At 36.6% G+C, this 23217-nt stretch overlaps 1 protein-coding gene across 1 annotated transcript in view; it reads right to left on the bottom strand.

Annotated features, from left to right (window-relative positions):
- MALRD1 (MAM and LDL receptor class A domain containing 1) overlaps positions 1-23217 on the bottom strand; it is a 236655-nt gene that overhangs the window by 188105 nt on the left and 25333 nt on the right. The window contains exons 8-13 of the mRNA XM_068212566.1: positions 20786-20878; positions 18381-18588; positions 10769-10915; positions 7755-7864; positions 3959-4126; positions 1863-1983 (exon numbers count right to left, since the gene is read on the bottom strand). Coding sequence (XP_068068667.1) covers positions 1863-1983; positions 3959-4126; positions 7755-7864; positions 10769-10915; positions 18381-18588; positions 20786-20878 — 847 coding nt within the window. The remainder of the gene's footprint in view (positions 1-1862; positions 1984-3958; positions 4127-7754; positions 7865-10768; positions 10916-18380; positions 18589-20785; positions 20879-23217) is intronic.

Genomic DNA, 23217 nt, shown 5'->3' with positions numbered 1-23217 from the left:
TAAGGAGCATCTTCTACTAAATAATTAATCAAAACCTTTTCTTCTGGTTTTAATGCTAAGAGAGAAGTAGTTGCTACAGAAACTAAAAGGGGGAAAATCATAGAACAGAATCAAAGTGAAGTAACTGTTTCTCAAGAGCTTTTACTTTTAATTAAATTTCAAGATTTATGAAGTCATGAAAGCATTGCAAATAGGACAAAAGAACATAGTCACAGGAGCTTAAAAACATAAATTTCAAAGCTTCCACTTACGGCATTTGGTTTCATCATAGTTGTTTGGGCAGTCAGGCTTAAAATCACAAAATTTATCAGGCGAAATACACTGCCCATCCCCACATGAAAAATATTCCGCTGGACAGTAAAAAGATGAAGCATTAGCATCTGCAGATTTTTTTTCCCCTTAAAAATCAGAAAAATACATGTAAGTAAACCCACAAATATATAAAATTATAAGAAGTGCTTTTTATCTCCTTTTAATATAGTGACATGCTCAGCACAAGGAACAGATCAGCACCTACGCAGTGTACTAGATTATATCACAGCTGATAAGAGACACAGCTGATCTCAAGGTCTGATAGCCTTAAACTAAATCTTACTCTCCACAATATTCAAACTTTCGTGTGAAAACTTATCAAATACACCTTGGTGTTACAGAGCCAGGCTCCTGCTCAGAGGCCGCTATGGCTCCCTGCTCTTTCCCAGGAAGCCAGGTGCAGGTTTTGCACCAAACCTTTCTGCTGTAGCTGTGCTCTCTCTGTGCTCAGGTCCCAAGGAAAGCTGCAAGAAGCCAAGGTTGAGCGCTGCACCATTACTAGCCTGTACCTCAACTTACACACTAGAAAACACCCCAAATTTCAATGAATGGGGAAACAAAAAGCAAGGGTCTGCTGGTTTTCCTTCAGTAGATTTATGGAAAGTGAGTAAGTGAGAGGAATGATGAGCAGCTTATCATATTCTTTGTTTAACTGAACTTTTTTAAATACTCACATTTCTATCCAGAGAGGGATTAAAAAAAAAAAAAAAAAACCTCTCTTCTAAAAATATCTTTGTGATTAATGGGTAAATGAGGGAGTTGTATGGAAAATAATTAAAGCAAATAAATGTTTCTCTAAAAACCCCAACCCCACTGTATATAGGGATCAGAGAAGACTTAAGAACACAACACTGAAGCTCTCCATTATGCCTTTAAATTTTTGAATATTAAATTCAGATACCGTATGTCTATAACTCATCAACGTCACCCCTGACTGCACATGTGCCCATGCCATTTTTGAAAAGCAGCTGTTAGCATCAAGAGAACCATGAGCAGCAGTCTGACAGGTTGTTTTATATTTCCATCCATTGGCTCTTCAAGACTACAGAGTGCGAGTACAAAGATGAGTTTGGTGGGCATTTATTATGTCAGATATTTAGCAGTAAGATGGGAGAAGCTTTTTTCCCTAAAGGTAAAGCAGCAGAATTTGCTCTTTAGTGGAAAATATAGGATGCTTTGCTTCTGCCTCTGCGTGCAAACGTGAATGTGAGCAGGTACTACATAGTAAGTGGTACCAGGAAATTCCCATCAGAGCTCACTGTGCAGAATTAGTGCAAACTTCTTATAGCAGCTAATGTTTAACACAAGAATGAAAGCCTTCATTATAGAATCATGGAAAAGATCATCTAGTCTGCCATGGGCAGAGTCAGATGAGTCAAAGACCCATCCAACACAGCTGGGAGTACATCCAGGGAGATGACTGATTACAGCATACAAACTTTTTTCCTCAGATTATCCTCTACTTTATCAAAAGTAATTTCAGGTTGTCAGTAAAATAAATTATATGTAGCAGATATTGGGGAAAATGTATTGAAAACCATGAAACTTGCCTTTACTTTCCTGGCTGACTTCTGGAAGTGATCTATTCACAACTACACATTCCCCTGCTATACTGATATCATCAACAGCAACAGTAGCATTTGTTGTTAGAATAGTACCTTGCAAGATAATCTGTAAAAACAGAAAAAAAAGTTAGTTCGCTAAAGGCTACATGATAAAAAGACACAAACACACACACACACATTTATTTATATATTCATTTATAATTTCTGACATCTGCACAGGAAACTGTAAATAGTTCCTACAACCAACTCTGAACATCAGCCAGGAAAAACTATAACTGAGATTTGGTCAGGTAAGAAATTTGCTCCTCCACTGTCAAAGCCATACTTCTACCAAGGGAAAGTTATGCAACCCAGATGACCTTGCTTCAAATCAAAACTGGTAAAAGTCATCACTATTGAATGAATGGTCTTCCTGCTGGACCACATAAAAATCATATATCTTCTTAAATTGGTAGTTAACAAATATGGTGATACCATTGATAGTTCCCAAATATGATGATTTACACCACCATTTAATTGTGTTCATCTATACTATGCCTGATGAAGTTAGCAATGTGGTACAATAAATGAAGGGATAGATTGCAAATTGAAGTACCTGCACTGTCAGCCTCACCTCTCTGTGTGGCCATATCATGCAACAGATCCTCCTACAAGTTATGCTAAGGCACATGGAGGACAGGGAGGTGACTTGAGACAGCCAGCATGGCTTCAACAAGGGCAAGTCCTGCCTGACCAAGCCAATGGCCCACTATGATGAAGTGACTGCATCAGTGAAGGGTTATAGCTCCCACATCTGGACTTCTGTAAAGCCTTTGACATGGCCCCCACAACATCCTGCTCTTCAAATTGGAGAGAGATGGATTTAATGGATGGACTGTTAGGTGGATAAAGAATTGGTTGCATGGTCACACCCAGAGGGTGGTGGTCAACAGCTCAGAGTCCTGATGAACATCAGTGAGAAGTGGTGCCCCTCTGGGGTCCAAATTCATTAATGTGATTGAGTGCACCTTCAACAAGTTTGCAGTGGTGCACCAAGCTGAGTGGTGCACCAGCTGACACACCTGAAGGACAGGATGCCATCCAGAGGGACCTGGACAAACTTGAGAAGTGGCCCATGGGAATCTCATGAGGTTCAACAAGATCAAGTGCAAGGTGCTGCACCTGGGGTAACCCCCAGTATCAACACAGGCTGGGGATGAAGGGATTGAGAGCAGCCCTGCCCAGGAGGACCTGGGGGTGCTGGTGGATGAGAGGCTGGACATGACCCAGCCATGGGCACTCACAGCCCAGAGAGCCAAACATGTCCTGGGCTGCACCAAAAGCAGCGTGGGCAGCAGGGCAGGGGAGGGGATTCTGCCCCTCTAATCTGCCCTTGTGAGAGCCCAGAGTATTGTGTCAGGCTCTGGGGTCTCCAGAGTGAGAGACCCCAGGTCACCTATTGGAGTGAATATAGAAGAGGTCACCAAGATGATCAGAGGGATGCAGCACCTCTCCTATGAGGAAAGGCTGAGAGAATTGGGTTTATTCAGCCTCAAAACGAGAAAGCTCCAGAATTACATAATTGCAGCCGTCAGTACCCAAAGGGAGCCTACAAGAAAGATGGAGAGGGACTATTTATAAGGTCGTGTAGTAACAGGACAAGGGGAATGGATTCAAACTTTAAAGAGTGGGTTCAGATTGGATAGTGGGAAGAAATCCTCTATTTTTAGTGTGGTGAGGCACTGGAACGTTACCCAAGAAAGTTGTGGATGCCCCACCCCTGGAGGCGTTCAAGGCCAGGCTGGATGGAGCTCTGACAACCTGGTAAAGTGAAAGGTGTCATTGCCAATGGGAATTGGAACTAAATCTTTAGGGTCCCTTGATGTTTGTTACTAAAAGTTATTATAATGCTTACAATACTGAAACAATGGCTATGCTCTTTAATAGATGGACCTGTGGAAAAAGCTGAATTAAATTCTTTTTCATATGAGCATTAAAAAATGGAAATTCTCTTTCTATATTTCATCATTAAAAGTAAATTAATTATAAAGGCCAAAGTAAAATATCTTTTTGAAAGCAATGTAAATGTGATATATAATTACCTGAAAAGGCAATTCTTCAGCTAGACTTTCTACAGGTATATTCACTTTTTTCCAGTTCATCTCAGGCAATCCTGAAATGTCATATAATTTTTCCAAACTTCCATTTAATGCAGTCTTCTTAAAGACAGAAAGCTGGGAATCCTGAGATAACCAGTACCAAAATCTTACCTGTTGAAAGAGTTTTTTAGTGAAAAGATTTTAAAAAAATTATACAATCAATCTGCAATAAATTCAGTACCAAGTAATATATGTACGTTATAACAACGAATGACATGACAGGTCTAAGCACAGACTTGGCATGAAAAATGGGGATGTTTGAAATCACAGCATATTAAGGAGCAGTATCATGTCTAAAGACAAAACTATATTTAAAAGTAAAGCTTATTTTTACAATTTACTTATAACTTGTATCTACCAACTGGTGCAGACTGAATGATATGACCTCCCTTAACCTCTTTATCAGAGTAAGCACTTAGACATTTCTCAAAGATTATTTTTCTTTACAAATGCTGAATATATGACAGTCTCATAGGCACGTTAATCTCAGAAGAGCAATCATTGAGTTTCTTATATGAAGGAAACCTTCTGATCTTTTATTTCCAAAATCAACATAAATGAATACAATCTGAAGACAGATTTTTAAAATAATCTATTTATTTCCTGAAACAATCAGATTGACCAATATAGGGTAGAAAAATACAAAGACTGTATGTGGATGAGACTGCTTGTGAGGCAGAAAAGATAAGAAAACAGCGAGAATCACAGTTCACTCCTCTGCACTACAGAGTAATTTCATAAATTTAGTTTATTTTTTATACTGATACATTTAATTTTCCTTTAATAATACCCAGGCAAAAATTCAACTGAGAACTGAGGGAAAGAAATAAGATTTTCAAAGACTAATTTTTTCCTTTGCCCCTGAGTCCTTCCTGCTTCTTCACATAGACAAAGACTAAAATTTCTTCAACTGCAGTATTGTTACTTCCCTGCAAAAGCCTTGATATTGATAATACTTGTTTCTTCATGAATATAAAACAAGAGCTGGATCAGTCATGCAGAAATAGTCCTGTTAAAACACACTGCTACTTTTTAATATCATCTGGCTTCAGGTCTGGCAGACTCAGTCTCTCAATATTTAATTTTACCACCAGTCATGAATATCATGTCTTATATACAATAATCTTTATCCTTATTAATAAATTGAAATACTTTCATGTAACTCAGTCCCCCAGCAAAAAGCTTAAGAAATAGAAAGCAGCAGATATACAAACACTTTCCAAAGTGAAGTGTTTGAAGAATTACACTCTAAACAATTTAGATGGCTTTTGTCTTTCAAACAGCCTTTCAAACACATTTATGTTTTCATTAAGTAAGAAATAATGTTACCTTCCTTCTTTATGTCTACATGTCCTACTATACAATGGCTATTGTGTCCATTAAAGAGCCATAAACACAGAGCTGGGACTAGAAATTTTCTTCTACAAGTGCAAAACCTTGAGCTAAATTGTTTCTTAGCTTACACCGACAAAAAGACCCAGCTACAAGAAGCTGCAGAAAGAAGTTACTTCTAAGCTCCAATTAACCAGAAAGGCACAATATAAATCTGTTACACTTCAATTAAAATATTTTTTTTTATCAACTGGAGCTAAAGAACTTGTAAAGCTAGTAATAAACATAGATCACTTGTGTGGATCCTTTTATCCTCTCAGTGGGATATCCAACAGAGGGCATCATCTCACATTAATAGGCAGAGAACATAACACATCCTAGTGAGCAACCCCTACTCGTTGCTCTTTCCCAGAAATAAAAGTCTGCAGGGATAACGTGGCAGAAAGCCAGGCTTCCAGTCCTCAAAAACACTCTCCTGACAGACATGTATAGTTGGGTAAGAACATGCTCTAGCTTTTGTTGGATCTAAGAATTTTAAATTCATTCAATACATGCATACTTATAATAAAACTTGTTTCTTTTCTGACTTTGAAGTAGAGAAAAATATGTGCATCCCTACTGCATCTGTGTTTATTTTGAATGCAGACCAAACTCTGCAGTAGATCTTACTAGAATAATTCATTGATTCACATATCAGCAGTGCCCAGTTTGCCTTAAGGTTTTCTAAAATAAATTAATTTGAATCTGAAAGGTGCTTATCTCCTCAGTATCAAAGTCAACAAAAGTGAGATGGAACCGTCTAAAAAAATGTGCTGTGAGTACAAAGGTTGTCAGGTGCCCCAGCAGTAATGCACACACAGGGCTTCCATGGGATGGTTCAGGATTTCTGAGCTCCCTGCAGCAGCATTCTGCTTGAGTTTATCCTGCATCTGCTTTATTTCTGATCTTATATAACAATAAGAAGTCACATGAAGATTAAGAACTGTGAGATTGCCCTAAATGACTGCAAGGCACTGTTCTTGAATTGCTTCAGAAGCTTCTACTCCTCAGCTGCAAGTGGCAACTATTCAGCTGAGATCTGGTAACTCACTGATGTGTGTAGTCCAAATGAGCTGCAGTTTCAAGTAAAACAGATTTAGCTAAGCTGGCATTTGTTTCTGGTCCCTTAGATGAGATAAAACCTAAGAAGTCTAGATCCTGCTGGAATAAAATTCTGCTACTTGTTGGGACTTCTAAGTGCAACTCCTTCTTTTCTTTCTATTTTTGAAAAAAGTTTTCTAAAGTGGAATTAACAGTTTCTGTTCTACATGGAGTCTGAAAAGTTAAGAAACCAATTTAAATTTCATTTTGTTTCTTTAAAGCTCTTTTTTCACAGAACAAAATAAATTTATTTTAGCAAGCTTACTCTGTCTTTCCCTTTTCTTCTCTCTATTTAAATACAAAGGGATTATACAGTATCAGAAGAAAACCACATCATAACTACACAGCTTCTCCCCAGTATGGCATGAGCATTGAAAAGTTACAGAATAGAAAATAAAAAAAGCCTCAGGAAAGAAGAAAAAAAGAAGTTATAAAACTGAACAGTGTTTATTGATTTTATTCAGTGGCCAAAAGTACAAATAAAAATACAGCTGTGAATGTAGTGAATAGTTGTTGTTCATATTTAATATATTTCTTCAAGTTTTGTTTTAATAATACAGAATTTTGTTGAAAAATAAAACTGTCTAGTTATAAAACTGCATTTTCTTCTTTCATCTAATATTTTTCTATTTTTTGTCCCTCCTGATTAGTTTTTTTTCCTGGTACCTTTCCAGTTTTTTAGCTCAACCACTATCCTGGCTGGTTGCTTTTGCATTCCTCTGCAGAGTTACAAGATATCTGAAAAAAAAATAAATTTCAAGTAACGCCGAAGTACTGCACTGATCACCTTAAAAAACATCCTCCTCAAACTATGACCTAAAATTTAGTGCATGTCTGGAGTAGTTCTCTCTGGTCTCACCAGCACAGCTGATGTGTACAGTGACTTCAAACCATAGGGGTCCTATTATGGAAGCCTGGTTATGTGACTTTCCTGTCTGCAGACAACAGAGTGGCTATTTGATAGAGCCCTGTTATCGTTGTCCAGATACCTTTGCCAAAGTACACAAAAACCTGGAGTATGTCCTGAAATCCGAGTCACCTGCTGGGTGCTTTGAAAAAGAATAGTAATAATCAGATATAAAAATTTGGCAGCAAAACAGTAAAAATTGCCTTCTTCTCTGTCCTCCCAAAGCATTAGTCTGTAACTCCTTCCACTGGTATTGAAATAGAGCCCTCAGCAGCAACACTTAGAGCACGAAGAATACCAGACCTGCATCAGGTGAGGGATAGGTCACAAAGATGGGGACAGTTCATATCAAACTGTTACCTGGCAGCAGGAGAGGCCAGGGGTAAGCTTGACAAGGAAAGGGCTTCCCAGGTGAGACATGGCCATCTTTGTGTTCCTCTGATGTGATCCACTGAAGTAAATGAACGCTCCTATAAACAAATTTTATTTTAAAGTATGAGAAATATGTCATGCTCCAACGGCAAATGGCTACCCCAGAGAGGTAACTATATACTTCATGAGACACATAAAGCTTATTCATAGACCAAAACAATCTAAACTGCTTTGCCATCAGTTCAGTCTCTGTAGATAATGAGGAGGGTGCTGTAACAGGCTGTGACAAACAATGTCTATGTGGGTAAAGACAAAACAGAATTGCTAAATGCTCCTGGCTCTTCCCTCTTGTAAAATCATCATGACTGATACCAAAGACAAGGAGAGAGGGAGAAGGAAATAAGATTTTTTTGGGCAGTCATTGCTAAGACTACCCTGTCATTGTGCCTGCAAGCACATAAACCCAAGTGACTATGGAGCCCCTCAAAGGCAGTTCAGATGCTGCTTCTCTGAGAGCATCACTGTGCAGATCCATTGGAAGTATTTTTTTATCTGCTCTCTTCAAGCAAAAGCCTTAAGATCTCCAGCCTAAAAAAACTCCAAGTATTACCCATCACCTTCACACATTGCCCATCCACTCTCTGCACGGACTGGGGAGAGCAGAGGAGCAGCAACACAGAGTACCCTGGAGATCAAGCAACAGAGACCTCAGCCAAGATCCCTAAAGGACACATTTTAATTGGCTTAAATAATGTTTCAAACAGAATTTAAACCAGAAATTATTTCCTTTAGGGTACAGTATTCACTCTCAGCACAGCCCAGCCACTTTTAAGCATGCTAACAATGTTGCAGACCACAGGAGCCAATGGAATAAGCTGTATTTTCTCATGGGGTCCACAGACTTGACATTGTTGTCTGTGCTAGTGGGGATGAAAGCTTAATTAAAGATCTAATCTGAACTCTGGCAAATGCACTGCATTTGGATTTGAACTACAGCAGATGTGCTTCAGACAAAGGTAGGGAAGGATAAACATTTTCAAGGGGCCCTAAAGCAGCATATTTTGAATGCCGTCAGTGCTGCCTTTGCTGAATACTGAGACTTTTTCATGAAAGTCTATGCAAAACAACACTAAAGGCTCAGTCTTTTTTGAGCATTTATATTACACATATTGCCTTACATCTTGGAAAATCAGCTATTGTGCTGCTGCACTCATACTCCTTAGCCACTTACTTCCCATGGATCTGTAATGAAGCCGAGGGTTAGGTCCAGCCGCACGTGAATAATGGCATTGCTTTAGCAAGGTTGGCACAAAGAGGGGTCCATTCCAGCTCCCTGTACAAACAGGAATGCTGCATTCCGCAGCATGAGGGAAGCTCCCCTCATTGGAATGCAAGGGTACTTCAAAGGACCCTCTTTAATTTGCAGCTGAGGCTCTACTGTAGCCTTGTTAAGATCTTCATTAATCAAAATTTGCTACTGCCCTCCCCAGGAGAGAAGAGAGATGACCACTCCATGTACTAAAAGGAACAGTTGCAACCTGAAGGATGGCGATTTAATGTTGGTAAAAACTTGCTCATGTTCTGGAATTCTAATTCTGAAGTCGTGGCTGTAATGGGCACAATGACAGATTGATACAAAACCACCTCAGAAATACCTTTTCAGCTAATTTATACAGAGAATGCACCATTACTAGGCTTAAGAGGTGGGGCATAGTAACCTCCAAATCTGCTTGAGGCTTCAACCTGCAGCAACACTGAAACAAACTTGTAAAGTTCAGGTATCAATGCCACTTAAGTGAAGCAACACCTAGATCCATATGGGTGATTTTAATACAATACTTAGGCTGCCAGCAGCCTTCCTTCTGACCACATTGCCCCTCAGATCTCACCAGCACCTAGAGCAGAGACACACACAGGCAGATCAGTGCACCTTTCTGGAGTTTTTGAGAGTTGGAAACCTGTAACACAATAGTGCTTAAATAAAGCACAGTAATGCAGACCCAGTCCCACTCTACAGAGAAAATAAAATGAAAGATCAAGCAGCTGCTGAGAAAAGAGAGTAGCAACTTTGGTGCACTTCATCACATGAGACCCACTGGATAAAATACGACTGTTCATTTAGAATCATTCTATAGCATGCACACACATACTTCACTCACTACTGTTAGCTCAGGTGAATTTTAATCCTGGAGTTTCTATACCTTTGAAAGCTTGAGGTGGAATACTTAACATGGCACATTTCTTTAACATGAACATGGAAGTGAAGTGTGGAGGTCTGGCTATAGATAAGATAATTAATTAAATCTAAATTACACGGGCTCTGGAATGTAACACAGATTTTAATCTTATCTCCACTGGAAGCAGTGCAATAGATACATTTTAATAAAATTAAAGTCACAGAATACTTGTCAATATTATTTGACAATGAAAAACATGCTTGGCAGTTTTATTTTTATGGACTGTGCTATAATAACATTTTAACTTTGGAAAAATATTTTTAACAGCCCTCTTCTGGAATGAAATGGTTTCCCAGCTGAATACACTGTATGGCAAATACAGGCTGAAGGAAGGACAACTCTTTAAAGGAAATTATACTCACTCTATTTTTCCCAGACAGCATGGATTAATTTAACTGCACTCTGCAAAAGGCTATTTGTCCAAATAATGCTACCAAGAATAGCCCCTATGGGAATATTGGGTAAACAATGGTTATGATATACACAAACAAAGTCAGCTGTCAGTTCAAAAGTCAGTATCTCAAAAAAACTGCATTAAGTCTCATACTTCACTGATTATGCCAGCCAAAAATAAGGGTTACAAAGACATAGTAACTGTATCACATCTAAAAAATATTATCTCCAGCAGACTGGCTTTCTGTGATACATTACCTGTGTTATTTACATACTTTGTGGCATCCATTTCAAAACAGTTTTTATTATCAGTCTGTGACCATTTACAAGTAGGAATTTTTATGACAGAAGGACAAAAATAGTAAGTCTCACCATGCCCCATATTATTTGTATGACCTCTGCCAGGGAGTACTCTGTCACGGGGAGCCTGTCCTTTCATTATGCTCCAGTCAGCATCACCTTTGCTCAGTGGCTTCCATCCACAAAGGTCAGTCTCAAAATCACATAAGGTATAATTAGCTGTGGTAAGAACAACAGCAACAAGAAGGGATCAATAAGTTGAACTTGATGCAACAGTTTAATGCCACAACTCTGACTGTTTTGTACTTAGATGTACTTAGAGTGTTGAAGAAGCAAAAATGTGTTTCAGGTTATTGAGAAGGATAACTAGTTCAAGAATACAGGTAACAGGTTGGACAGGCCCTTCCTTTCTTAATCAAACTCAGAACCATGAAACAAACTACCTGTAAGAGAATAAACATAGTAAAGACCTGTACATAGTTTGGTGAGATATTAGAAAAATAACATTAAATATTTTTTAAAGAAGAATTGCACCAGTAATTTAGTTATGAACATGTAAGAAAAATCAAATGCATTTAGGGCTTAAAATATATGGAAAGCAAAGATGAATTAAGCTTTCATTTAATTTTTTTTGAAAATGAGATTTAAATTTATCAATTATTCAGATTGCCTAGAAATTTTTATTGCAAAGTAAAAGACCACTTTCTCAGTTGGTGTGGATTAGACCAATCTAAATTGTATAAAAATTTCACACACTCCTACATTGATTGAGTACAAATGATTATTTTGATAAGAAAGTTCTATACTCAGTTTTCTTTTGTGGTCCAGAACAGCTTCCCAAGGCACTACACTTTACTCCTGGGGTCACTTATTGCAATTACAACCATTATTTTAGAACTGTTATTGTGACTTTCCTCTCCCACAGAACGTTTATCTGATCATATCAGCCTCAGGCATGATCATAGATATTAGTTCAATTTTCAGATTGTAAAAAAACAAAATGAAATGCATCTTTCTTTAAGCACCATTGTAGCAAAACTAAATAGTAAAAGTTTCCCAGGAATATAGAGATTATTTGAGCAGTTAAGTCTTAAGGTACAAAATATACCACAAATATCAGTGTCTCTTCACCATATACATTAAAGTTTGATGGTCCATAGTTTTCTGTTTAATACAGCATATATAGTTTCAAATGAAACTTGGTTAACTTATTTGATTAAATTTTCATGCTTTTTACAAGGTATCTTTTTAATTAGACTTCAATTGCTAGTACATTAAGGTTGAATATGCTAATTGATATCCAAGACTAAGCTGTTTTGGTAATTAATACTACAACTAGGCATTTTGCTTTCCTTAGCTAAGCAGTCTTGAGAGAACCAATGTGACAAAAAAAGGCAAACATTCTTTGCTTAAAAACCTCTTTCTCCTGGCCTCCCTAAACCCCACAAAACGTCTTCACAGTAATATCCAAAAAGACATCCATAAATCACCCACTAGGCACCAAAGAAAACAAGTTAAAATAATGATTTAAAATATGAAACTGAGATCAAGATAGTACTACTAAAAACTATTATCCTACAACTCTAAAAGATATTTAGCATGGAAACATTTTTAAAATTATTTTTTTCTGGAGGCATTTGGGACTTCAAGAAGATTTGTTAAGCTGAGAAGAACAACAGCTTTTTTATGATCAGAGCCCATCACTGCCCTTCATGTCCAACAGGAAGAGAGGTGTGGTGAAATCAGCATTTCTTACATTGGTAGCCTGTAGTACAATTTTTTCTAACCCTAGGGATACAGAAAGAAATGTATAAACATCCATTTTTAGGCTGAATATATAGCAGGGGGGAAAAGACACATGCACACATAGCAAAACACAACCCCAAATGAAATTGGTTTTGTCCAGTCATTTTTTCAAACTTCATTCAAGTCTGAACACAATTATAGAGGTAGGAAGAACATTCATGTTGGTGCACTTCAGGATTTTTTTTTTTTTTTTTTTTTTTTTTTTTTTTTTTTTTTTTGTTGATGCTCATGGTTGGGTTTGGTTTTTTATTGATGATGATGGCTGGTTTTTTTCTTTTGGATGGTGGAGAGGAAATAGAATATGGTAATGCCCACCACACTTCAGATGCTAAATGTTTTTTTATTATACATTTCACTTGAAATTTAAAGCTCTAAACAAGCACCCAGTTACACAGAAACACTGACCAGAGTCAATTACCAAACCCAAGTGTTGGCCCTATGTAGTGTCTGGAAGTGATACTTCAATTTAAAATTGTAAATAAGTTGTAGAACAGCTTGCCTTCAACTGTGAGTGAAAAGCACTTGTCCAAATTAACAGTCAGACTTAAATTTTATCCCTACTTAATTCTAAAAACTTTAGGCGGTGCTTGTAAATGTTTAATCAAGCTTGAAAGAAAAGTTCTGTGCTTTGGTTAAAACCAAAATCCAAGTAAGACCGTTTTTCAGTGTGTGTTTTCATTCCTCAAACATTAATAAACATTAAGAAAAGTGCCTTTCTTATCAAACATTCAACATTTTTATCTGAACCTTCAAGGGATTATAGATAATCTTTCACTAGCCATAGTAGGAAAATAAGTGACTGCAGAGCCTATAGTTTTTGAGTAGTCATGCTGCAGTTAAGTTTGACATAAAACTCTTTTCTGGTATATTATGTCCCTTCCTGCTGGAATTCTCAGTACCAGAGCTTATGTTTTATATTTCACTAGGAAGATTTCAATGGATTCAAACTGCAGATATGTTTTTTTGACATTTTGAATGGAAAATGAGTCAGTTCTCTATTTTAGACCATTATCTTTATAATTAAGCAAAACAGAAATGAAAATAGAAAGGAAACAACAACTTGCTTCCATTTTAACAGTAAGTCAAATATGAATCTTTTTTTACCCATGTGAATACATCAGTATATCTTAACTAGTGAAGGAGTAAATTATTAGACCATTTCTACAAAATCCAGTGATGAGGCCAGGAAAAAAAAATTGTTCCCCAAAAACTTCTTGAGTTTCAAGAAGAAGTGTAGGTTACTGAAGCCATGATATATACGGAAAAGATTTTTCAATTAATAAAAACCATTTTCAACATATTAAAAAAAAAAACAAAAACAAAAACCCCAACAAAATAAAACAAAAACAAACCAGAACAAAACAACCGGGAAATCCCCCCAAAACCCAGGAAACAAAGCACATATTTCAAGAGCACTGAGAGGTTAAATGGGATTTTTTTTTTCTTTGACTAGTTTACACTATCTATCCCATCTCCTCATAAGCCTCCCAGGGGAAAAACAAGGCAGTTCTGTTAACTAGGCTGGGTTACCAGCCAAGTCCTATTGCTTAAGCTTTGCTAGCCTGCAACTGCATAAATGTTTTCAATCCTGCTCTGAGAGGTCAACCAAATGAACACAAATGGGAACATTCAGCTGGTCTCTCCATCAGGTTGGTGCTTCCCTGAACAACAGTACAGAATGAGGAGGGTGCTACCCTCATTCAGTATGGCAGCATCTAAGTGTCTTTGGAATTTGAGGTAATAACTATCACCATGAAGAGAAACCAAAGAACCTCTTTGCCATTAATATTTTGTCATTTCTGGCTAACATTTTATGTCATCCTGTGAAAATGAAGGATTACACATATACCTTCTTTCTGAGTGCCTGTGCACTTTCCCTACCAGTGTGTGATTCATTTTATTTACCTAGAATTTGTTAAAGGATTCATACAGAAGTGCCACAGATCATCCAGCCTGAACTTCCTCATGTCATAAGTCATTAAACAGATGACTCATAACGCTCATAGGTGAGATGGCCACACATCCTTCTGAAAAGACTCAGCTCCCTGGCTTAGGGTTAAGAGAGGTTAAGAGAATCTCATGTCCCCCCTTGCTCTGCAGAGGTCACGTTTGCTTGGAGCTGCTCTGGTGAAACACAAAGCCAGTGCTACACAGAGCTGCTCAGCAGTGAAGTCTGTGAGAATAGCATGGGTGTAGCTTCTTGTTCTCCCCATGCACATACAAGATCGATGAACAGATACTGACAATCTCAGGCAAATTCAGTGTCACAGGAAATGCACAAATGTTTAGTAAAACAAATGTCTCAGACTAAAAAGTGCTCTTTCCACTTTAATGTTGAATGGTAATAAAAATATTTGTGTCTGGGCTCACCTGCTGTGGAAGGTTTCAAGGATTTGCAATTATAAATTGCTATACTGTAAATGAAATGCTGTAAAAGCTACATGGCTTTAAAATTATACAGGTTTCCTTCATTCTACATACTCCATATTCATAAATTATACAAATCCTACAAAAAGCTGAGAATATTTAAGGTAATACTAGAGGTGCTAAATTAAATGCAGAAGTAATAAAGATGGCTGTTTTAAGAAAGCTTCTAATTAAGCTAAATGGAAGTGATCCTGCTTCAGAAATACCCATAGGATGACCCCACCCCACAATAATTTTGAATTTACATGAATGCTGATGAGCAGGTTATTTCCAGAAACACTACTGCATCAAAGTGTGATATTACTTGAAAATAGCAAGTGCTTCCTAGACTTGTTTCCAAGCTGTATTTATGGGTTTATAAGTGTTGTGAAGGTTATGTATAAATAATGTAAAATAATAATAAGTATAGTGTTTGAAATAATAGTTATTTGACACAGTATTTAGTAGAAAATTTCCTTTATATTGGGTGGGAAATAAAGAAAAGGCATCAGCATGAAAGGGCTCTTTATAGTCCTTTAAATTATACAAGTCCTGCTTCTCGCTTTCTGTTCGAATATATTAACTAGGTTTTCATAACTTGCTATCATTCACTGAAATAAAAAATTTAGAAGTGATCACAAATGGGTTTCAGAAAAGATATAATGAAAATGTAGAATTGAATAGTAAAATCTGAACTTTCATAACTTGTCACTCCATTAGATTCATAGATTTTAACAACACAAAGATGGTTACTCATATGCATAATTGTTTCCTAGACAATTTCCTAATTTGAGACTTTTAAGTCTCAAATATATATTAATGTATATTTATAAATATATACTAATATATATTTTATATACTAATATATATTTTAATATATGTTTATATATTTATATAAATGAGCAGAGATAAAACAGAAAGATTACGAAGCATTGCCAAACATTTATGTGTTTGTTCTTGTAATAAATTGTGTTATTATAATACTATTCATGTCAAACAACATGACCAAAGAGAAACATTATTTTTAAATTCCTTATTATAATGAAACAAAGAAATTTTTAAAGGAGAGGAATCCTTCACATTAAGTAACAGCTGTCTGCCATTGTTTTTGTGCAGTAGGAGACCTGTCAGCTTTTTCAGTACCTGAGAACACTTCAACAAAGGAAACTACTGAGGATGTGCCAAGGATAGATGCGACAAGACCTAATAAAGGCTAAATCTGGTACATCACTGTACCAGATAGGAAATTTTACTGAAAATCAATATTAATAAATATAGTGAACTCTAAACATGGTGGAGGACATTATCAAGAGCTTGTGGAGAATGATATAATGGGAATAAAAGAACAAAGGAGAAAAACAAATAATTTTTTCTTTACACATTTTTTTCTCAATACTGTGGAAAGTGTCTGAAAGATGAATCTTCCAAGTTGACCAAACTGCTGAGTGGCTATATTCCATTAGGGCCATCTTTCCTGAAAAGGAGTGTGGGAAGCATGCAAGGCAATATTATCCTTTAAAATGGGCCAACTTTAACAATAGTTATTGCTGTTTTCAAGATAGCACATTTTTGTGTGCTTTCTTCTCGGCCAGTAGTCAGAGAAATAAGCAACATCTATTTGTAGTTATACTTTTAAAAAGAAGCTTTTTCCACCCTCTTTTTGGGGGATGAATTTTGTGCACTGCTCCAGTGAAATGGAGCACATAGTTAAGCAAACAATCCCTAATTCCTCAGGTTCAACTGAGTGTCATATTTTCTTTAATTTGAAGAGAGATAGTAGAGAATCAGCACTAGTAGAAAAACCAAAACTAATTGCAGAAGCAGCAGCAGAGAATGAAGAACATTTTGCACTGATTGTGGCTCTCATCATTCCTTGTCCCAGCACCCTAACTCTTGAGATTCCACAAAGGACAGTGCTCAAACCATCAGGTCATTCTGACTTTTCCTTCTTGTGCCAAATCTCCATCTTTTCTGACCCACCAACATCACCACGATGGAAGAAATATTCCCAAAAAATGTACTGTGATCTTTAAAATCCTGACTAGATCTGGGTAATTGGTAATATTTTGGTTACCTAGCATCAATGTCTGAGGCACAGGCCTATAAATGTTTGGAGTTATCTTCATTTTCACCATGTGTAGTATGATTAAAAGCTCCCTTCAACTATGACAATTATTTTTCATCATCCTTTGAAACCTAAAAATTATTATTTTTTATTTCCAGTTGCTCTTCACCACAATTCTCTTTCATTGTTATGAAGTGGGATTGCTGAATTGCTGAGAAATAAATTCCAGCTTTGAAAATACAATTCACTTTCATTCCATTACTCCCAAAGAACTTACAAGGACTCTCCACACTCCTACCAGTGGAGGTAGGACAGACACAGAGCTAGCAGCACAGGGTCAAGCCTGTCAAAATCAAAAAGAGCTCTCAGAGAGGGAGCCCTTACAGACTTTAATGTTTGCTTAGATTCTACCTAGAGATAAAACAGTAGATACCTTCCTATTTAAAATGTTATTTCAGCATTTGCACATATTAGCTGTTTCAGAGATAGTTCCTACATGGTTATTTAAGTAATAGAAAAAAAATAAGTATTCAGGCTGTGAGTTAAAAAGATGGCTTGCAGTCACAAATATTTCCTGAAGTCTCATCAAGGAATTAAAAAATATTATCAGTGTTTTTAATTCTGCTACCTTGAGCAATACACAAAAATTTAATTTGCACCTCCCAGCAGCAATATACATCATCACCAGTACCTTAAATATGTACACATTTTTTATATTAAACACATATTTACGTATTACTACCACTGGCACTTATGCATGCCCTATGATATTAATTTTAGAAGAGATAGGGTCCCTAAAGACCTTTTCACATGGAGATCTAAAATTATTCAGAATTATTACAGACATTTTTCAGTCATTTTAATTATTTTCCTTTTACTCTTGATTGTACAGTAGAAACTGTGGCTTCTAAACAAACTTACCTTCAGCTGCAAATATAATGAAGATGTAGCTTCTGAACTACATTTTCGTGGTGATTTGTATCATAGCGCAAATATCATGTCATTTAATGCATTTTCCAACAGTAATTCACAGAGTCTAAATTAGAAAACTTTGTTCTGAGAACAAATCCCAAGGCAGATTTATTTCCCTTCCAAATTAGGGTTATAAAAGTCATATATAGGGAATATATTTAAAAAAAAAGTACAGTAAATGTTGTATATCAGCAGATAATTAAACCAATTACTAGCTGTATCTAAAACATGATATTGAGCCCCGACAGAGGAACACAAAGCAATGGAAAGAAGAAAATGTTATAAACATTTCCTCTAACCTGCACGTTATTAAATATTCTGGAGAAAAGCAGCCATATAAATTTTAAATAATTTTTCTAGTGGTTGAATGGAAACGTTTAGGTTTCCCAGCACTCCTCAGCAGGCTGTCCCTCTAAAGCAGTGGGATTCACTCACAGCAGGTGGCTGGGTCCTCATCGCTGCCATCAGGACAGTCCGGGTGACAGTCACAGGCTGATCCAGGGGCCTTGGGCTGCCCAGCCCTGCAGGGGGGCTCTTCCAAGGAGCAGGAACCTGCTGGCTCCGATGGTGCAGCATCCAAGAGCTGGATGCTATTCAGGCAGATGAAACCTGCCCTGCTCTGGAGTGTTCCTTTAAACACAAGCTGGCAATTGATACAGTTAAAATATTTGCATTAACAGACAATGGAGTGAAACTGATTTTTATTTACACAGAACAGTTCTAGGGGTAAAAAGTGCTTCATAATTTCCATTGCAAAACTGTGATAAATTTCCCAGAACCTGAAATTTTGTATGGCTATCTCAGGTTGAAATTATGGAAAATTTTAAGCTGAAGTTTGATGAATTCCAAGAGTGAAGTTAAAAAGAAAACTGTCTATTTTAAAGAAAAACTCCTAGTCTCATAAACCTTTAGCTAAAAATTAGTAACACCCCTGTGCTTTAGAAAGGTGTCCTGAAATTTAATATCCTAAAGACTCCATCTTCCTTTCTGAAGTGTCTTCAAAACCTCATTTTGCAGATCCCCAAGAGAAAATTTCCAGTTACAGGTGTGTAAATTGGGCTGGGGACTGTCCTCAGACACTAGCTGGCATAGCAGAGCCTAACAGCTGAGAACTGTTTCATCACTTAAAACAAAATGGATGCACCCAGTCTCTGCTGCGGTCCCTGCCTGCCTGCAATTCTGGAGCTGTTCTAGGTGCTAGATTGGAGGTGGCTGATTTGCTTAGCTCAAAACCTAGGAACCATGCCGATGTTTTAATTATCTGGACAATCACATGCCAATCCTGGACCTGTGCCCTTACCCTGCTTATTTTAATGCTATTGACAGAGACACAGAGATTCAAGGAGCATTTCTCTCTCTGACAGAGTTCCCTTGCTCTTAGCAGATTTAGCACAAGCTGATTTATAGCAATGAAATTCCAGAAGAGCATCTGTTGCTCCTGGGCACAGTGCAGCCCAGTTCTGCTGGCTCTCCCAGCAATGAAATTATCCAATTTGTGCTCTAAAGGTTTCTTTTACCTGAGTTAAAGCAGGAAGCAGGAGCTTTGGATTCATCAAAAAGATTAGGATTGCAATAAAAGAAAGCACTGAGGAAAAAAGAGCAGGAGTTGGAGGAATAAATAAAAATGTATTTGTGAGTTTTCACAGGCTGGGACACGACCAAAATGTGAGTCTCAGAAAGTAGCTATGTGCAAGAGTCAGAAAGTACTGTGTAAGAGTGTCTGACAAAACAGAAGGAAACTGGAACAGGTCTGACTTGGGGCATAAGCAGAAGGGTCTAGCACACTCCCCAAAGCCTGGGAATTAAGTTGGAGTGAAATTTCAAGTGGCATTTTTCTTTCTAAAACATGAGTTATATAGTCATTGTCTTCCATTAGAGAAAATTTCTTCAAAATGACAAAATTCATCTAACACATTCCATGCTCTCTCTACCAGTGCAAAAAACAGAATGCTGTGTTGAAAATATGAAATAAGCACAAATTTAAGGATAGTATTTTTTGTTCCCTAAGTGCAAGGGATCCTTGCAGTCTTTGTACAAGAATGCACAGTTTTGGCTTCCTACTTATATACATACAACTTAAGCAGATGTTTAATTATTTTTAGATACTACAGATAATTACATATCTGCTTGTTTATTCCAAATTGTCCTCATGGGAAAAGGACAGACAGGCAACAACACACCCTTAGAACCCAACTAGCTTATTACTGAAATGCATTCATTCTAACATCTGTCAAAACATCAGTTCCTGCAGTGGACTTAGTTTTTGTCCTTTCATAGAGATTATATTTTCAGCTGATTGCTGACACAGTAAAATATGATGGTTATTTACAGAACTACAAAAAAGAACCCTGTAAATGGAAAGTTACTTAAAATGGAAATGTGTAAATTAATATAAAAATTAAGTAGCTGCAATTTAGCATTTATCTCTGTGTCTGAAATTTCAAAGAGAAGGTATCTTCCCAATTAGTGGTTTACATCATTTCACTGAAGTTCCACAAAGATCATTTACATCATCTCACTTAATAGTATATACACATTTAAATGAATTGGTAATTCCTGAATTGGACTCAGATGACTAATTAGAATCAGATGAGATTTGTATTTATTTTCTTGCATAGTATTCAAATGCAGCAGTATCTGTATGTCATGTTTGTGTAGATGTTTTCTTGAGCTACAGCCAGAAATTTACTCATATTGAAGCAATGAAAAAATAGCAAGACATTCAATATACACACAATTTTAACTAATTTTTAGGTTTCCTAAAACAATGAAGTAAAGAATCTTCAAAAATTGAAGTAAAGGATCTTCAAAAATTGAGCACATGCCTTTTTCATTCATACCTTTATATTTTCTAGCCCTGTTGGTAGCTGTATATTCACTTTGACCCATTCCTTCTTAGTCATGATGTTGGATTCCCACAAGACATGCTCCTCCTGTAAAGTGTAGAAAATAATGTTATAAAGATAATTTTTGTTCCTCCAGAAGTTATTGAGGCCATTTTTTGTCCATCTTTTCATCTCCCAGCCAAACAATCACTATATACAAAATTGCTCTGCGTGAAAAAATACAGCTTCTCATATTAATTTGCAATCTTTGCACTGAGGTCTTTGGAAGAGAGAGAAAACAACACGTTTACTGTGACTAAACAGACTAATAATATATTTATCAGGAGTTGAGTTGGTAGAATTAATGTCAATTAATATGTAAATTAAGCCATGTTACTGCTGAATTTAACAATATGTTTCCATGGTGTTCTCCACATAAGCTTCCTTTTCATAAATAACTGTTTATATTATTGTTGTGTATTTAATTAGATTTAGTTGTCTTAGAACTGAAGTTTGGGTCTGCCAGAATTACCCAATCAATTTTGCTAAAAACTTTTTTTTTTTTTTTTTAATCTGTAAAACAAGCACAGAGTACAATCTGACAACTTTTACTCATGATCCTAGTTACCTTAATCCTTTTTTTTAATTCTACCTCTGAAGGGTAACAGGAAGAGTGCTAGATATATGGCAAGGCTCCCTTTATACAAGCACTGCAAGCCCTTTTGATTCAATAATCTGGCAAAAGTATCTCAACACTCACTCTGCTTCTGGTCATGATCCCACTTGGAACATACTGAGGTATAAAGAAGGTGGAAATTTGAACTTTATATACCCACACAAAATCTTTTCAAGAAGCAGTTGCAAAATAGAGCAAAACCAAAAAGACAGAAAAAGCCCACAGGAAAAGTTAATATAGGCTATACATACAGACAGACTTACCATTAAAAATATCAATATTGAGACTACTTTTAGGAAGCTGCAAAGTATTGGTCATAGCTTTTCCACTAAGGATATTACAGAATTAGTGGCAGTTCAGAAAAAGATGCAAAGCAGGATAAGAGAAATGGAGAGTCTCTTGTATGATGAGAAATTGAAAGTATAAAAACAGTATCTTACAGGAGATTAATAAAAGGGGTTATGATAGGCATGTGAAATGTTATCAATACTATAGACATGGAAAGTTATCTTTTTGCTGTTTTATAATATAAAAGAGGAGAAATGTGCTGTCTACTGCTTGATAGGCTGTGAGCCAGCAGAAGAACATTGAACTGATTTGTGATGTGCAGACAATTAGTGCTCCTTTCCTACCAAGACCATTCTGATATATTATAAAGCTGGAAGATTAAACCCCATTGAACATGTGCTCAAAGATCACAAAAAAAAAAAAAAAAAAAAAAAAAATTTTGGATAACTGCAAGACAGGACCAAGGCAACATACTAATTTCAAATACTCAATGACAGAAAAGATCAAATTGGATAAAGCCCGTGGCATACTTGATTTCAGAAATAAAAGTCAGCTGTGAGTTTCTACATTAGTATAGGATTTGTTCACTTCTTTACATGACATATTCAGCAAGAGTCTTTCAATATTGAGAACACCTCATTCTGTGTAAACCTTGCTTCATTTTACTAAATAATTCAGCTTCTAAAGGAAATCTTTCAGCCTACATTAGGCACATATGAGAACATAAAAAAGGATGATGTACTAGGAACCATACTGCATGGCAGGTTAAAACCATAGGCTGTAGTTAAATTTCTGCTTATATTTAACATGCTCCCTCCCACCTGCCTGTACAAACCCTTCAAACACATTTGTATATCTTTTGGGGAGAACTGTATTTGCTGTGTATTTGACTGGATGCGCCTCGATACTATAATATTTTTCACATTCAGATAACAGCTTAGAAATCCAGCCCCATGACCATTTATCTCCCAAACTAATTTTACTACAACTTGCTTGTAGCAGTAAGCTCGAGTTTTCTGTACAGTAGCTAGACCTTCTGGGATTTTTATTTACACTGAAAACTATAAGTCACCTCAGATGAAAGAATATTTTAAGCAGATTTTACACCATGATTTTATACAGCTCTAATAAGTCAACAATAATTTCTCTTCCTCATAATACTTGTAGTATACACCCTGCTTGTCATATTCTTCCACCTCTTTGCTCCAAATGGGTTAACCCCTCTAGCACATTCCTTGTGTCACTAGCTTTCTTCTAAAACATGGAAGGTGTTGTTTTTCCAGTACTTTCCTTCAAGATTTATTTTGGTGATGCAGGGGAGCAGTTGCTCAAGACAACTTTACTCTATTCCCCTTACTATGATATATTGCTATCAATAAACAACCTTTTGTAAAGCTAAAATGGGCAAGAATTGTTGCCTTTCCCCAAAATGTTTTTTCTGAGATAGTGCCACTCAGATTTGAAGGATGGAAGAGAAATCATA

This window comes from Anomalospiza imberbis, chromosome 1, assembly GCF_031753505.1.
Source record: "Anomalospiza imberbis isolate Cuckoo-Finch-1a 21T00152 chromosome 1, ASM3175350v1, whole genome shotgun sequence".
Taxonomy (NCBI): Eukaryota; Metazoa; Chordata; class Aves; order Passeriformes; family Viduidae; genus Anomalospiza; species Anomalospiza imberbis.
Note: the sequence above shows the minus strand (reverse complement) of the source record. Positions and strands in the feature narration are given on the sequence as shown.